Here is an 18,414-nt window from a genome sequence, read left to right on the forward strand (position 1 = left end):
TTTAGGAGCTTTTTCTCCTAGTAGTGGCTTTCTTAAAAGTCTCACTTCTATGACTGCTTATTAGTAAAAAAATAAACAAAATAAACCTGGAAGATTGATCTATATCTAATTCTCTATCTATTTAGCTTTTTTTACTTTAAAGAGAGGTTTTTCTCTCTCTCTCATTATAGATACTGTTTCACATTAAAATTTGGATATGAGGCTGCATTTATTTCAAACAGTTCCAACAACAACAACTTATGCATCAATGCAATGGCTGATATAAGTATGCTTCAGGTATTTAAAGCCTTCTTGGAAAGCACACCCCAGCTTATCCTTCAGATCCACATTGTGATGGCATCTGATGATTCTACTTTTTATCAATGTAAGTCTAATCTGTATTAAAAATGCAAAGCAATGCACTTATTTAAACATAAGTTGTCTGCAATATTACAATGAAGATCAACATGATGATTTGCAAAATGTAATAGATTACCTTGAAAAGTAATTAATATATTTTAATATTGGTGTAATTAAGTATTAAAATATAAAGACTTGGTCAATTTTAAAAAGACTTTATCTGGGATAAACACTTTTAACAATAAGGAAGGAGATTATTGGGTTGGTAGCTAATTCTTAGTTTTCTTCTGCTTTATTTCAGGTACACACAGACACCTAAAGATTGTTTTTCAAAATTAGCTCAGTTTATTTGGCCTTTATTGTTACTTTTATATTGGTTATAAACCACTTTGGGAATATTGTCATCCCAGAAGGTTGCCAATGAATTTTAATAATCATAAATGTCAGTCCTCAGATTAAGGCAACATGAACTATGGCTGAAGATCTCTTCCCTTTGGAGCCATTTCATTCGTAAATTGATTAGTATAGCTTTTAGAGTGGACTAATTAGTTCATGTTCCTGTGTTATCCACCTTGTTTAAAAAAAATGTTTTATAAAAAAATGGAAACTTTTTTGGCCTGAACTAACCCTCCATATTTTTGCTTTCTTTTAAAGATGTTTCCATCGCTTTGTCTTTCTGCAGCATTTCCTGTGCAACAGTGAACTATCAGATAGTTTTGCGAAAATCTCTACCTGATAAAAATGAATTTAGTGGGGTATTTTGCAAACTTATATATCTTGTCTATAAACTGATGACATTAACTTCTTGGATACTTACCATTATTTTACTCACAATGTTGAACATTATAGGTTCTATTGTTCTGCTAATTTTTCTTTGGTTTGGGAATCTAAGCTGGGTGACAAAGCAAAACACTGAATTTTGTAAATTTAAAGCAACAGAATATGTTTACAGAATGATTGTGGCAATCATTCTCATTTTTACCTTTTTTAATATCAAGGGAGATAATACAGCAATTGTCCAGATTGTTTATTATGTTTTTCGAATAATTGTAAGTGTAATTATACTGTGCATATGTGGGTACTGGAAATCATTACTTGATGAAAAAATATATTTGTCAACATGGATAGTTGCAGCTGTAGTCTTCCTAATATTAGGTATTATTTCTCTTATTATATATTATACCCTTTTTCATCCTAGTATTTATTGCACACAAGACGAAGTTGATGGACCAGGAATAGAAAGAAAAGAACCATGCAGATTTAGTAAATTTCTGATACAATAAAGGATGCTAGATTAGGTCTGAAAAAATCTGTATGATTGTTAGATGGCAATATATAGTTTTGGAAACTTTGGAACAGTGTTTAAAAGTCTGATTTTTCCAGACATTCAAGCCTATTTTGCTCCTTGACATTCAGGTAGGATCAGTGTGTTTTTCATTAATTTATTTTCATCAGATCTTTTTTTTTCCACTCTCAGCTGATAACCCTCCTCACAGACTCATGGAGAAAATAAAAGAAGGGGGTATTCTGCATGCTACCTTGAGCCAAGCAAAATATAAATTTAATTAATAAATAATGGGAGGACGATGCATAGTCCTCTCAATACTGTCACTAGTAATCTTTGCCTTTTAATGTGAAGATTGAAAGAATGAGTACAGGTAGTTCTTGACTTACAACAGTTCATTTAGTGACCATTCAAAGTTAAAACAGCACTGAAAAAAGTGGCAGGATTGCTTTTCACACTTAGAATGATTGCAGTATCCCCATGGTCACATGATCAAAATTTGGATGTTTGGCAACAAAGTCATATTTATGATGGTTGCATAAATATGGTTGTGTAGGATCACAGGGTCATGTGATCACCTTTTGAAACCTTCTGACAAGCAAAGTCAATGGAGAAGCCAGATTCATTTAACTTATCAGCTGCAGTGATTCACTTAACAACTGTGAAAAGAAAGGTCATAAAATGGGGCAAAATTAATTTAACAACTGTCTCACTTAGCAACAGAAATTTGGGGCTACTTGTGTTTGTAAGTCAAGGACTAAGTCAAGGACTGAAGTATGGACCTAGGACCCTTGAATGTCCCCAAGATCCCTTCAGAGACCACAAAATCATTATTTGCCTGCTTATGTTGAAAAATAATACAATTTTAAAATCACATCAACAAATGTGACAAGTGGTAGTGTTAGCTTATGCATCAATTTTAATTTTAATACAGTAAATATAGATAAATATAACTCATACAAACAAAAGCCCTTTTGGGTCTTCCATAATTTTTAGAAGTGGGAAGAGGTCCTGAATGAAAAAAAAAGGTTACAAAAGACTGATTTATGACGTCGTCTGGGAACTCAAGAAGTTGTTTTGCATGTTATTCAATGTTAAAGCCATAATAGCACTTGTTTAGTTTTGCCTACCATGTGTCAAAAACCTACTATATTATATGAATTACAAAATGTAAATGTTTCACAAGACATGAGAACTAATAGTGAACTAATGTTATAATATTGTATTAATCAGTATTCAATTAGAGGGAATAATATGTGAATATATGGGGGTTTTGATGCACCTTTGCACCTTTTAAAAAGTCTTGATTGTCTTGTGTTTTGTGGGGGGGGTTGTCTTGGATTTTTGGGGAGTTTTGTATCTTAACCTTGATTTGAATAAAATAAAACATATAATAAAAATATTGTATGATTTACAAGTTATTGTAGGTGAACCAAGCCCACTGTTATTTATTTAACAAACTATTATTCAGTAACGATGCAGGAATTTTCTCTCTCCCCCAATTGCCTGTTTTATGATTATCACAAAAATGAATTTGGTGAAAGGAACAAGGTTTTCTCTTATGCTCATCAGGATGGAAGATTCCTGAGAATCATTATTTTAAAAATCTATCTGTGGTTTAGTCCATCCAGCTCAAAGATAGGCTTTCTGCCATGTAATTTCTTGATTTCACCACACGAGGGCTCATTTATTAGAACAAGGAATAGATAAATACAGTTCAGAGCTGTAAATTTACAAGCATTTCTTGCAAACAAACAATAAATCCAAATTGTACTGCTTAGGTATTGGAAAAAAAGACATTTTAATATTTACTGATCATTTTTAATTAATATCAATCTACTTAAAGAGTAGCATGAACATGCATATCGTTAACAGAGGTATTTCAAATATAAGTTGCCCCTTGCAAAATTAAAATGGTAAAAGATTTCGGAGTTTTTACTCAGCTGTATGTGCACCTTAACTATGTCCACCTTAAAATTTAGCTGCCAATCTGTCAGTGGATTGTGCTTGACCTTGTCAATTTAATCTATCTGCAAATTGAAAACAAATGCATCCCCACCCCAACTCCAGGTTGGCCATGACATCCTGCAACAAGTATTTTAATAAGTTAAATGAAAGATAATAAACTATTTCTTCCTGTTTTGACTACTGTCAATGCTATGGATGAGGGACAGGATTCCATAGTATTATTTCAATTACCCTGCTGGGCTCAATTGTGACATCTGGTGGTATTTGTGAGTTTACCTGATCTGTGACAGAGGGCCTTGATTTATGAAGCTGTAATTGGCTTCCCAATAAACATTTGTCAGTGTAATGTACCCAAAGCCTGCTTTATATGATCATATAAAAGAGCACTTAACTTTCAGCAAAGAATTGTCTACCATCAAAAACACTCTATAAAGAATGGAAATTTATGAAGACTTAAGTACTAAAGAGTGATCACTGGAAGGTCAAAGTTCATACTAAATGGTTAAGGCATTGAGTTCTGTGCAGTGGTTATTCGTACTATATATCTGTCTCTTCCCTTTTTTTATGTGTTGTACGCTAAATCCTGGATTTGTTTCTTTTTCTTGTTCCCGGTGCGAATGTGACCATATATTTTAAACATAAGTTACTAACCAAATACTTTATGAGTAATTACGATAACAAGGGTAACATGAGAAGAAGTATATATATGATTCAGTGAAAATACATTTATTTAGAATTGCAATTGGCTTTCATAGACCTGCATTGCATTTCTGGAGGGTGAAGGGTTATATGATTCAAAGTTTACTACTAGCTATAGCTTTTGAAAAGGTCTGTTTGACACTATTGCAGTATTGGTAGACCCTGATTAGGAATAAAGGTCAAGTTAGGCCCAGTCCATGACATGTTCCAAGACAGTTCTAAGATAATCTTAGATGAGTTTGTTAATGACTTAGTTGAGGGTTGAATAGAAGGGGAACTTATCAAATTTGCAGACGACACTAAGCTGGCAGGAATAGCCAACACCCCAGAAGACAAGCTCAGGATTCCACAAGATCTTGACATACTTGAACAATGGACCCTATCCAACAACATGAAATTTAATGTGGAGAAAAGCAAGATTTTACACCTAGGTAGGAAAAACCAAAGGTGTAAGTACAGATGAGGCGAAACCTGGCTCAAAAACAGTAACTGAGAAAGACCTTGGAGTCCTAGTTGACTATTGCTTAAATATGAGCCAGCAGTGTGAAGCAGCAACCAAAAAGCTAATACAATCCTTGATTGCATAAACAGAGGGATAGAGTCAAGATCAAGTGGGGTTGTTGAACCAACGAGATGGTTCCATCCTAGGCGCTTAATAAACCCTGAGAGGTTCCAGGCAGTGCTTGGGTCCCCACCTGCCTCCTTTGCTCACAGCTCGGCCGACGCCCTTGTGGAAGCCTGGGAAAAGGCAGCCACAGAGGCACTCGACCGAGTTGCACCCATGCGGCCCCTGACCTGGTGCAGATCCCAGTGGGCTCCATGGTTTTCCGCGGAGCTCTGGGAAATGAAGCATCGGAGACGGGGCCTAGAGAGCTGTTGGAGATCCAGCCGATCTGAATCCAACCGATCGTGACGAAGGTCCTTTACAAGGTCTTATCTCGCAGCGATGAGGATGGCAAGGTCTAATTACTTTGCTACCCTCATCGCATCCACAGATAACCGCCCGGGCGCTCTGTTTAGGGCACAGGTCTGCACCCCGCGGCTCTGGAGCCGCATGCGGCTCTTTCAGCCGTCTCCTGCGGCTCCCAGTCCTCTGCCATGTGCAGTCCAAAAAAAAAGTGGGACTAAAAAAGTTCAACCAATCAATTCAAATATGCAGGGTAGGTGCATATCTCGCCTTGGCTCCACTCTTCAGTCAAACCCTGTTCTGCACATTCGCGCATGTACACACATGCGCACACATTTTTTGCGGCTTCCAGTTTTTCCTTTTGTGAGGGAACCGGTTCCGAGTGGCTCTTTCACTGTTTCAGGTTGCTGACCCCTGGTTTAGGGTGACCCGCTCCCTCTTTAATCAGGAGGTGAGGGAGGAGCCCTTGCAGGGCTGTGCCGAGGAGTTTAGCCAACATCTGTCGGACAAAATCGCTCGGATCCGGACCGGTTTGCACTCCGACTGGGCAGAGTCTGACGATGAGGACATGGGCGGTCTTGTTGATATTATCTGGGAGGAGTTCGATCCTGTGACTCTGGACGAAGTGGACAGGATCATGGGGAAGCTGAGCACCACCACATGTTTATTGGACCTGTGGCCCTCCTGGCTGGTTTATGCGGCTCGGGAGGGGACACGAGGCTGGATCCAGGCAGTGATAACTGCTTCCTTGAGTGAGGGTAGTTTTCCTGCTGCCTTGAAGGAGGCGGTGGTGAGACCTCTCCTCAAGAAGCCTGCCTTGGACCCAGCTGTATTAAACAACTTTCGTCCGGTCTCCAACCTTCGCTTTCTTGCGAAGGTTGTTGAGAGCGTGGTGGCACATCAGCTCCCGTTGTTCCTGGAGGAAGCTGATTATCTGGACCCGTACCAATCGGGTTTCAGGCCCGGGCACAGCACGGAGACGGCATTGGTCGCTCTGGTGAATGATCTCTGGCGGGCTCGGGACAGGGGTTGCTCCTCTGTCCTAGTCCTATTAGAACTCTCAGCGGCTTTTGATACCATCGACCATGGTATCTTGCTGCGGCGTCTCAGGGGGTTGGGAGAGGGAGGCACTGTTCTTCAGTGGTTCTCCTCCTACCTTCTGGGATGCTCGCAGTTGGTGTTGGCAGGGGGGCAGAGGTCGACCTCGAGGCCTCTCGTCTGTGGAGTTCCTCAGGGGTTGGTCCTCTCGCCTCTTTTGTTCAACATCTATATGAAGCCGCTGGGTGAGATCATTCATGGTTTTGGGGTTGGGTATCATCAATATGCTGATGATACCCAGCTCTTCATTTCTACCCCAAACCACCCCAGTGATGCCCTTGATGTGATGTCCCATTGCCTGGAGGCGGTTCGGGTCTGGATGGGGAGGAACAGGCTTCGGCTCAACCCTGACAAAACTGAGTGGCTGTGCGTGCCGGCATCTCGGGAAATTCAGATTATTCCATCTCGAATCATGGGGGGTGAGATATTACCCCCCGTAGATAGGGCTCGCAACTTGGGTGTCCTCCTAGACTCACAGCTCTCTTTGGAAGATCATATAGGAGCTGTGACTAGGGGGGCCTTCACCCAGGTTCGCCTGGTGCGACAGTTGTGGCCCTATCTGGACCAGGATGCCTTGCGCACAGTCACTCATGCGCTCGTGACCTCTCGTTTGGACTACTGCAACACTCTCTACATGGGGCTGCCCTTGAAGACTACTCGGAGGCTTCAGCTGGTGCAGAATGCAGCCGCGCAAGTGGTGGGGGGGGTTTCCTGATACTCCCATGTAACACCTCTACTCCGCGAGCTGCATTGGCTTCCGGTTGCCCTCCGGGTAAGATTTAAGATGCTGGTAATGACCTATAAAGCCCTAAATGGCATGGGTTCGGATTACTTATGGGAGCACCTGCTGCCGGCATCGACTTCCCTTCGTCCAGTGCGCTCCCACAGAGAGGGCCTCCTTAGGGTGCCGTCGGTCAAAGAGTGTCAACTGGCGGCCCCCAGGGGGAGGGTGTTCTCTGTGGGTGTGCCAGACCTTTGGAACCGTTTACCGGTTGAGCTCCGGATGGCTCCCGACCTTCGCTCCTTCCGACGTGACCTAAAAACATACTTATTTGAACAAGCCGGCCTGGTCTGTATTAATTAAATTAACTGTATTAATTTTATTGGAATTGGGCTGTATTATTTAATTCTTTTTTAACTTTTGCACATTGTATTTTTACTGTATTTGCCCTGTACACCGCCCTGAGTCCTTCGGGAGAAGGGCGGTATATAAATTAAATTATTATTATTATTATTATTATTATTATTATTATTATTATTATTATTATTATTATTATTATTATTATTATTATTATCATTTGAAGTATTAGTAATGCTTTATAAAACCTTAGTAAGACCACATCTGGAATCCTGCATCCAGTTTTGTCACCACATTACAAAAAATATGTTGGAACTTTGCAAAAAGTGCAAAGAAGAGCAACTAAGATGATTAAGGGCCTAGAGACAAAAACATATGAAGAACGGGTGCGGGAATTGGGTATGGTTAGTCTAGCGAAAAGAAGGACTAGGGGTGACATGATAGGAGTATCTCAATATTTGAAGGGCTGCCACAAAGAAGAGGGGTCAACTTATTTTCCAAAGCACCAGAAGACAAGACAAAAAACAATGGATGGAAAGTAATCAAGGAGAGAAGCAACCTGGAATTAAGGAGAAACTTCCTAGCAATGAAGACAATTAACCAGTGGAACAGCTTGCCTCCAGAAGTTGTAGGTGCTTCATCACTGGAAGTTTTTAAGAAAGGATTGGACACCCACCTATCTCAAATAGTATAGGGTCTCCTGCTTGAGCAAGGGGTTGGACTGGAAGATCTCCAAGGTCCCTTCCAGCTCTATTCTGATTGATATCTTAATCATTGCCTAGTAATTTGAACAAGGACCCATGTTTTGTCATTAAAAGTATTTATACATTATTCAAATAATACTAGAACAAATAATCTAAACTAAGGCTCTAATCTAGAATATTTAGACCAGTCTTTGATGATGTTACTAGTTTGGGTAATGAAACATCTACAGCAGACATGTCAAACACAAGGCCCGGGGGCTGGATCCGGCCCGCGAAGTGGTTTCATGCGGCCCGCGAAGCCATCCTGGAAACAGTGAGGGAATGGCCCCCACTGCCTTGGCCCTGGCCCAGAGACCCTCCTTCTGCCAGAGACCCTCAGATCTGCCCCACTCCTGCCCAGGCACCCATAGGCACCCTTGATGTGAACGATGTAGAGCTGGCCAAGCCCACCCAGTAGGCCATATGCACTCTAGCCACGCCCACCCAGTAGGCCACACCCACCCTGGCCATACCCACCCGGCCCCTTGAGGGCAACCACAATGCTGATGCGGCCCTCAATGAAGTTGAGTTTGACACCCCTGATCTACAGGAAAACGAGCAAGCACAGAGAGAACCAAGGACTCCTCACTCTTTTGCTAGGAAAGTGCAGGAGGTAATATCAAGATGTGGCAGAGATTGCAACCCCAGAATTCTCCTTATAATCTCCTTATAAACATATCAAGGAGAGATCCAACCTAGAACGAAAGAGAAATTTCCTGTCAGTGAGAACAATTAATCAGTAAAATGGCTTGAATTTGAAAGTGCTCTATCGCTGGAGATTTTTAAAAAGAGCTATTTGTCCAGAATAGTATAGGGCTTCTTGCTTGAGCAGGGGTTGGACTAGAAGACCTCCAAGGTCCCTTCCAAGTCTATTATTCTGTTAAAAGAAGGGAGACTGACATACTGTATGCTCTTTGCAACATTTCAGAGACATATTATCAATAATAATGCTAATGATTCCAACAGTACAGTATTTGAATGTACCATTGTGTTAAGCATCATAGGCAGTGCAGGGGAAAATATACAGTATATATTTGTGTAATTATAACATTCAGAGTTTGGAGAGGAGATGAGACCCTTCCAGATATCACCATGTCAGTGTAGAAATGTATAAGAACATTTAGTTAGCAACATAGTCAGAAATACCAATTGTGCAGAATTATAGGGAGGAGCATAATACGTTTGGCCAAATGCAGATTCTCTTTCTTGTCAGACCTTCCTGTCAATGCTGGGAAATAGTAGCCATGTGTCCTCACTTCTCCTCCATGCTTAAGGATTTACAGCCTCTGTAATAACAGGACTATGGCCAGAGCATAGACCAGGGTGTCAAATTGGCAGCCTGTAGGCCCGATGCGTCACATGCAGGCCACACCCACCCCAGCTCCACAAGGGCAAAAAAGTCACGATACATCATGATACATCACGTAACGCAATCGAGTTTGACACCATGGCATAGACAGTGACATAGGATATGATATATAGCTGCTTCAATTATCCCAAACAGACATTAAAGCAGATCCCCGTGGAATTTTAATTTACAAAGAAAATTGAATGTTCACCTAGTTATATGCAAACTAATCTTTTTTTTTTCTGGCAAAGGAGCTGCCATAAGAAAAAATTCTCTTTTTCCCTAATTTGAGATGATTGTTTATCCAGACTGCCAGTGGAACTGACCTTGCTTTCAGGATTACTTATTCAGTTATATAACACCGAACACAACAGCCAGGTAGGGCACAGTTGTGAGAAATAATTCCCTGAACAGCATGTAGAACATTGTTTGGGTTGGCCTTTCCAAATTTCCAGTCACACTATATGGGTTATGTTTGAGCATATGGCATGGAAGCATTGTTTCTGCTGATTGCGTTCACTGTGGAATCAACTTGCAAAGAGAGCTTTTAGCTAAACACAGAAATATTTAAGAAAAAAAAATCTTAGCTGACATTTATGATTAGGCATCGCTTACATAAAATGTGATTCAGTGTATTTTGAAACTTTTAAATTGCCTTACCACAAGTATGAGCAAAATTCCAATTTGCACAAAATCTGATCATGACAATAGGAGAAGGACAAAGTCTGCCATGGGTGGAAACGCCCAGTCATGTCTTGGATGAACCAGGAAGGGTTCCATTGCTTCCAGAGCTGATCTGAACCAAATTATCATGAATTTGTCCTGTGTTATTTTATAGCAGATGATTTTATCTTCCATTCTTAGTCTGCCTTGATTTACTTCTACTATCCATTTCTAATGAATTTTTGGTAGGGTTATTTTAAAGAAAGAAATATGAAATAAGTTATAGATTTTATACAAGCAGGAAAAACCACATGTAGAAGTACACATTAGGTGCAACCTGGCTCAAAAGCAGTAACTGTGAGAGGGATCTTAGAGTACTAGTGGACTATCACTTAAATATGAGCCAACAGTGTGTGGCAGCAGCCAAAAAAGCTAATGCAATCCTTGTTTGCATAAACAAAGGGATAGAGTCAAGATCACATGTAGTATTAGTAACACTTTATAAAACCTTAGTAAGACCACATCTAGAATACTGCATCCAGTTTTGGCCACCACATTATAAAAAAGATGTTGAGACTTTGGAAAGAGTGCAGAGAAGATGATCAAGGGCTTGGAAACTAAAACATATAAAGAACAGTTGCAGGAAATAAGTATGGCTAGTCTAGAGAAAAGAAGGACTGGGGTGACATGATAGCAGTGTTCCAATATTTGAGGGGCTGCCACAAAGAGGAGGGGATCAACTTATTTTACAAAGCACCAGAAGGCAGGACAAGAAACAATGAATGGAAACTAATCAAGGAGAGAAGCAACCTAGAACTAAGGAGAAATTTCTAAGAGTGAGAACAATTAACCAGTGGAACGGCTTGCCTTCAGTTGTAGGTGCTTCATCACTGGAGGCTTTTAAGAAGAAACTGGACAGCCACTTGTATGAAATGGTATATGGTCTAGTGCTTGAGCAGCGGATTGGACTAGAAGACGTCCAAGGTGCCTTCCAACTCTATTTCTGTACTGTGCTAATGTAATACAAAGTTGTATCTCAATTAATTCACTTGCTCTCTTACATTGTCTAGTCTGTTCTTTACTTTGCTATTGTCATTAATTGTATTCTTCTCTATATTTTCTCTTCTGGAAGTATTTCCTGATCCATTTCTTTTGTTGATAATTTGATTATTCTGGTACATAAATGTTTTCCTCTTGTGTGTTCCTCCTAATGGTCCAGAACAGTCTTGTTTTTCTCTACACATTTCCCCATTTTCACAGCAGGCAGTAAACTTTCTGAATTTTTTGCAGCCCAGGCAACTTCCCTTTGCATTTTATTTAAATGCCCACACTTGTTTTTGAAGCCGGTGTGGCATCCCTGGGAGACAGTGGCCATGTAGCCTCACTTCCCCTCCATGCTTAAGGATTTTTAGGTTCTATAATAGCTTCAGAGGCTTCTCCCACACACACAAAGGAAAGGAAAAGAATGTCTATATTTTGAAAGCAGATAGTATTGCTGCCTGCCAGAGGATGCTGCCTAATTATTTAGGTAGCCAAAACACCATTATCAGCAAACTTAGGAGATTCTCAAGTTCTGCAGAAATACCTCCAAAGCAAACTATTTAGGAAGTAAAGTGCAAATCCAAATATGTTCCTTGTTCCCATGAAAAAGAATCAGACTGATGGAGGACAGAAACGTATAGGATCTTTGGAATTTTTTAGTTTCTAGATTCAACACAATCAGTATGTTTCCCAGAACTGTAAAAGACCCAAAATAGATATTTTATTTCTCAGATTCCTAAGCCATGATATCTGAACTTCAGGCTGTTCACTTTGTGCATGTCTCATGTCAGCCTTGCATTGCATGCTGAGATGCATTGAGGCTACAATTACACTGTGTAATGAGTTGCAATTACACTGCAATTCCTAACACAATATTTTGTATCATGTAGGAAGAGAAATACACTGTTCACTGACAAAGGAGACTAGACGCTTTTTTCTTTTGTCCAAGAAAATTGTCATGTGGAGTGTTTAATGTTTTCAATGGTGATATCTGGAATAGCAATTTTTTGGATATCTTTCTTTCTTTCTTTCTTTCTTTCTTTCTTTCTTTCTTTCTTTCTTTCTTTCTTTCTTTCTTTCTTTCTTTCTTTCTTTCTTTCTTTCTTTCTTTCTTTCTGATATGTGTTTTTAAAGGTTAATGCATTCTTAATTATCTAAACTTGATTAAATAATTAATTTAATTTTAATTATCTAAACTTGTCATATAAATTTTCTCAGACTCCTGACTTTAATTTTCCTTTACATCCTGGATAATTTACTTATTGTCTTATGTCTGGTGTTCTGCTCTTCATTTTACAATTGTTGTCATTTTACTTTACTTTATCTTATTTGTTAGATTTTTATTCTCCCTTTATTACTTTAAGGATAACTAAAAGCAGTGGATATACCTAATCCCCCTTATTCCTCCTATTTTCCCTACTGCAACCCTTTGAGGTGGGTTGGGCTGAGAGACTGTGACTGGTCCAAAGTCATTGTTCTAGCAAATCTAATCTTAATCTGCTTCTTTCAGTGGATCTTGTCTGCATTTTTTTGGGCTATATTGGTGTGCAATATCTTCCTCCTATGTATTTCTTCACCTGCTAAGTAAGTCTTTATTTCTTCCTACATTTTTTCCCATTTTCAAAGCAGATGGTATAGGATTTATTTATTTATTTATTTATTTATTTATTTATTTATTTATTTATTTATTTATTTATTTATTTATTTATTCATTTATTCATTTATTTATTTATTTATTTATTTATTTATTTATTTATTTATTTATTTATTTATTTATTTATTTATTTGGATTTGTATACCGCTCTTTCCCGAAGGACTCAGGGCGGTTAACAGGGTAATTAAAACAAGAAATACAAAAATTTCATGTAGCATTTGAATAAGTCTTCCTTCGCTTTCTCTTTCTTTATTTCCTTTTTTTTCCTTTCTTTTTCCTTTTCTATATATATTTAATATTATTAAGATTTGTATTATCCTGTATAAGCTAGAGAGTGATGGATTTTAGAGTTTATGGTTGTTAGCATATGTTTGTTTATGATTGTTTTTCTTTTCTATACCTTGTATTTAGCTCTGGGAAGTCGGGGGGGAGGGGGGGAGGGGTAGGGAGGGAGGGAGAGGGGAGGGGGAGGGGGGGATTGTTAAAGATAAATTGTATGTTAAAACTTTTCAATAAAAAAAAAAGAAATACAAAAATTAAAAACAATTAAAAGATTATAACAGTCCCTGAAAAAGTAAAACCGCCCAATTAAAATTAGAATTAAAATTCTCAGCCTGGGCCAGAGAGCTCGAAGAGCCAGGTCTTCAGGTCCCGGCGGAATGGAGGTCAGGGGCAGTCCTCAGCTCCACGGGCAGCTGGTTCCAGAGGACAGGCGCACCCACTGAGAAGGCCCTCCCCCTGGGTGTTACCCACCGGCAATCTTTTACCGGCGGCACCCTGAGAAGACCCTCCCTGTGGGAGCGCACTGGACGAAGGGAACTTGATGCTGGCACCAGGTGTTCCCTCAGATATCCCGGACCCAAGCCATTTAGGGCTTTATAGGGCATTACCAGCACCTTGAATCTCACCCGGAGGGCAACCGGAAGCCAATGCAGCTCGCTGAGTAGTGGTGTTACATGGGAGTATCGGGAAACCCCCATCACAACTCGTGCGGCTGCATTCTGCACCAGCTGAAGCCTCCGAGTGGTCCTCAAGGGCAGCCCCATGTAGAGAGTGTTGCAGTAGTCTAAACGGGAGGTCACGAGCGCATGAGTGACTGTGCGTAGGGCATCTCGGTCCAGGTAGGGTCGCAACTGGCGCACCAGGCGAACCTGGGCAAAAGCCCCCCTGGTCACGGCTCCTATATGGTCTTCAAAATTGAGCCGGGAGTCAAGGAGGATGCCCAAGTTGCGAGCCCTATCAACGGGGGGTAACACCTCACCCCCCCATCATTAAAGGTGGAATGGTCTGGTTAACCCGAGATGCCGATATGCACAGCCACTCAGTCTTGGCAGGATTGAGACGAAGCCTGTTTCTCCCCATCCAGACCTGGATCTGAATGTCTTTGCTTTACTTCTGAAAATAATGCCTAATACATCTGAATGGATGTATTTGGATATTCTATTTTTATATTGAGAATATCTTGGATAAAGAACTATTTAATACTCCTGGATGAACCATCTGTGTCAATGACAGAATGATGTAGAAGTGCTAAATAATTCTAGGGAGTCACTCAAATATCTACTTAATGAATAAACAAAAGGCCAGTAATCTAAATACCAGAGCCAGCATTATATTTAGCACATGTACAGGTAATCCTTGACTTATGACCACAATTGAACCCAACATTCCTGTTGCTAAGCAAGACAGTTAAGTGTCTTTTGTCACATTTTACGACCTTTCTTGGCTTAGTTGTTAAGTGAATCACTGCAGTTGTTAACTTAGTAACACAGCTGTTAAGGGAATCTGGCTTCCCTATTAACATTGCTTGTAGGAAGGTCGCAAAAAGGGAAAACATAACTCTGGGACACTGCAACCGTCGTAAATAGTCAGTTGCCAATCATCTGAATTTTGATCACATGACCACAGGAATGCTGCAATGGTCATGTGAAAAATGGTCATAAGTTAGTTTTTTCAGTGCCGTTGTAACTTTTAATGGTCACTAAACGAACTGTTGTAAGTCAAAGGCTACCTATAGAATATTAGTTGTGTATTCTCTGTTTTGGAACTATAGCTGATAAACTTATTTTACTTGCTATAACCTCAACCACGCATGAAACTAACCCCAAGCACCATGGAAGAAAATCAGAATAACATATCAAAATGAACCAATAAATTATAATTAGTTTGAAAAATAACATTGGCTATCAGCTTATGATGAGAAATGGTGTCCATATCTAATGCTATAGAATAGCTATATTGTACAAGTATAGATAAAACTGACTTGCTGACTGAAGCTTCTTCTAACATTTATTCTTCCCCCCCCTTTTTAAAAAAGTTGATGCATGCAGGAAGAAACAATGATTTATTCATTTATTGAGTTGCTTGTACTCACCAGAATATCTAAAAAGCTTTGGTATTGTAAAAAAAGTACTTTGTAGCAAAAAGATCACTCAGAATTTAGTTATAACAAACACTTACTGAAATGATTTTGCTTATACTTGCAAGTTTGATGCAAGGACTTTTATCAGAAAATGCCTGTACTAAGCAACTGTATCATTAGCTATGTTGAGCCAGACCTTTTAATGTGCAGCGGGTATGTTTAATTGTAGTAGTTATACACAGTTTCTATATGAAGTCATTTTTCTGTAGTGGGCAGTTCATGTTTTTCCTCCCTTCCCTCCAACATTATTTCAGTGGGTCATCTGATCAATACAGACAGGTATTAGATTTGGGGGGAAATGGGTTTTACAACAGCAGTGATTGTCCTATCCTTTTTGGGGCTAAACTTCTTCAATATTGTTTCCTTTCATGGAATTGAGCATGTGCATTTATTTCTGTAGTCTGAAAAATTCTGGTTTGGGATCAAACAAACATTTGTGCAAAAGTCAATTAATTAATCAACTCTCTCATATTTGTAAAGGCCATAGGTTGGGGGAAGTAAAGAAGGGAGAGACAAGAAATTAAACAGTGGAACAATATGCTTCTTGGCGTCATGGATGCTCCATCACTAGAGGTTTTAAAGCAAAGGTCGATATTCTTTTATCTGGGTTGGAATGAGGACCTTGGGCAGGAGGGGGAGTTTGGACTAGAGCAGGAGTGTCAAACTGGCAGTCCACGGGCCGGATGTGTCATGCACAGCCACACCCACCCTGGCTCCGTAAAGGCAAAAACCATCATGATATGTCATGATACATCACGTGATGCGATCAAGTTTGACAGCCATGGACTAGAGCAGGGGTGTCAAACTCAATTTCACTGAGGGCCGCATCAGCATTGCGGTTGCCCTCAGGGGGGCGGGTGGGTGTGGCCTGGGTGGGTGTGCCCTACTGGGTGGGCGTGGCTAAAGTGCGTATGGCCTACTGGGTGGGCATGGCCAGCTCTACATCGTTCGCATCAAGGGTGCCTATGGGGGCCCGGGCAGGAGTGGGACAGATCTGAGGGTCTCTGGCAGGAGGAGGGTCTCTGGGCCAGGGCCAAGGCAGTGGGGGCCGTTCCCTCACTGTTTCCAGGATGGCTTTGTGGGCCTCATGAAACCACTTCGCGGGCCGGATCTGGCCCCCGGGCCTTGTGTTTGACAGCCATGGACTAGAGGATCTTCAAGGTCCTTTCCAACATGATGACTCTATAATTCTGTGAGGGCCAGGAGAAAAATTATGAAATACACACTTTGATACGATCCAACTACAGAGCATTTCTTTACAAGAATGGTTCTACTGAAGAGTGCTTTGATAAAAACTATTTTGCAACCAAATGTACAATACAATCTTTTCCTGTGTTTAAAGTGTAATTAAGGCTTTTCTGTCTGGTTTCTTTCTGCTTCTGAAAAAAAACTGAACTTTCCCCAATAAAGTCATTGAATTGAGGGAGTTAGAAATGTCTGGATATCACCCAGAATGTGGTTCGTCTACTGACATTTCTACAATCCTCCAACTTTCCTCATAGCTCTGCAGATTTTTGGCTTAATTTCTATCCTTGGAGGAGTTAATACTCCATGCTGTGCAGAATAGCACTGTTCCATTCTGGTAATATTTTTCTCTCCATTATTTTCCAAATTCTACCATAAAAGGTTTTGGAAGCTATGAGCTTTCCTTCTTTCTCTGTCAGCCAAGTTGTTCTGATTTAAAAGGCCTTATGTTGTGTTGGCATCACACAAACAAGTGAATTGCGGGGAGGTGGGAGCGAAGCCATGAGCTTTTGTTTTCTTTCTGTGGAGGCAGTGGTGGGATTCAGTTGGTTCCCACCACACAACCGGTAGCTAATTTTTGTTGCCCAGGCCCCGAATGGACTTCCGGAAGCGGCATCCACACAGAGAACTGGTTGTTCAGGTATTTTAATCCCATCACTGTGTGGAGGATGTTCTTTTTGAAAGCTAGCTATGCATGCACACCCTGCCACCTTGTTCAAATAGTAGAAATAGCAGAATGAGGGTTTTATACTTGTGGACATCTGTCCCTGATTGGAATAAAACAAAGACAAAGACAGTACATGCTGGTGATGATGGTGCAGACACATTTCCCCAAATTGATTTTTAAGATGCCATAGAAAGAGCTAGGTATTTCTTGAGACATTCCTTAAGAAGAGCCATAGGTAGCATTTCAACAGTAAAATGTTGAACAGAAGTGAAATGTATGAACACCTGAGGGCAAGAAAGAACAGGAAACAAGTGACATTGGCAAAAGATGATGGCTTGCAGCTGGTCGGCCTGAATATTAGAATTCTCTCACTACTGTTTGCTCTTTATTCAGAATATAGTATAATTGAGGTGGGGAGTGGAGAGAAAGGGCCTCATATTTAGTTGACTCCATAGGGTTAGCCTAACTTACCATTAATTATTTTTAGAAAGCAAATTTCAAAGACAGACAGTTAAAAACAATGCCTGGCTTTCCACACAACTTCCTTAATGACTTGTCAGATACAAAAGCAGTACTAATCTGATTAGTAACTGCCATTGAGAAAATCTACTGTAAAAATGAATCGTGCTGCAGGTTTTGAACATGATAGTAGGCAAGACATTTGAGACTGGCCACTGTGAGACATAAAAGGGTCTTTGATGGAATATTTATTTCAGAAGATTTTTTTCCAAAAAAAGTTATAAGAAATATTGTTTGTGTTTGCTTGTAAAATTTTATAGGTAGGTGATATCCCAGATGTAAATTAATAAAATGTGTTATATCATAGGAAGGGAGAAGCAAATTCAGCAAAACTATTCCCACACTAAGAGATATTTTCAAACCTTTTGGCAGCAGCTGCATAGCAGTTAAGGAGAGGAGAATGCTGCATTTTGGAATCTTGCTAAGCAGAAAAATCAGCAAACTTTCTTACATGGAACTTGGGCATTTTCCACAGTGTTCTCCCCCCTCCCTCCAAGTCTCCTCTTATATTTCTGCTTGTCACACTCTGGCACTCACAACTACTCATTTTAAAGCAGTGAAACCTCTTTATTTCTCAAACCATGTAGACACTTCTGTGAGATTTATTAGAAAATGACAAAAATTCTCTGGCAACTGAAGTCAGGGCCAGAGATATGTCACCATCAGTGATGAATGACTCCCTGAGAGGAAATGGAGAAAGGCCTGAGTACTGTAGTAAAATATAGCTCTGGGCCTTTG

At 40.1% G+C, this 18,414-nt stretch overlaps 1 protein-coding gene across 1 annotated transcript; it reads left to right on the plus strand.

Annotated features, from left to right (window-relative positions):
• Nucleotides 1-252: 252 nt before the first annotated feature.
• Nucleotides 253-1,622, plus strand: XKR9 (XK related 9; the record flags this gene model as incomplete). The annotated part of the gene is made up of 2 exons (XM_081322505.1): nucleotides 253-364; nucleotides 994-1,622. 2 exons carry the CDS (start codon nucleotides 253-255, stop codon nucleotides 1,620-1,622), a joined length of 741 nt encoding a protein of 246 aa, XP_081178631.1.
• Nucleotides 1,623-18,414: the final 16,792 nt, after the last annotated feature.

This window comes from Vipera berus, assembly GCF_964194415.1.
Source record: "Vipera berus genome assembly, chromosome: 3".
Taxonomy (NCBI): domain Eukaryota; kingdom Metazoa; phylum Chordata; class Lepidosauria; order Squamata; family Viperidae; genus Vipera; species Vipera berus.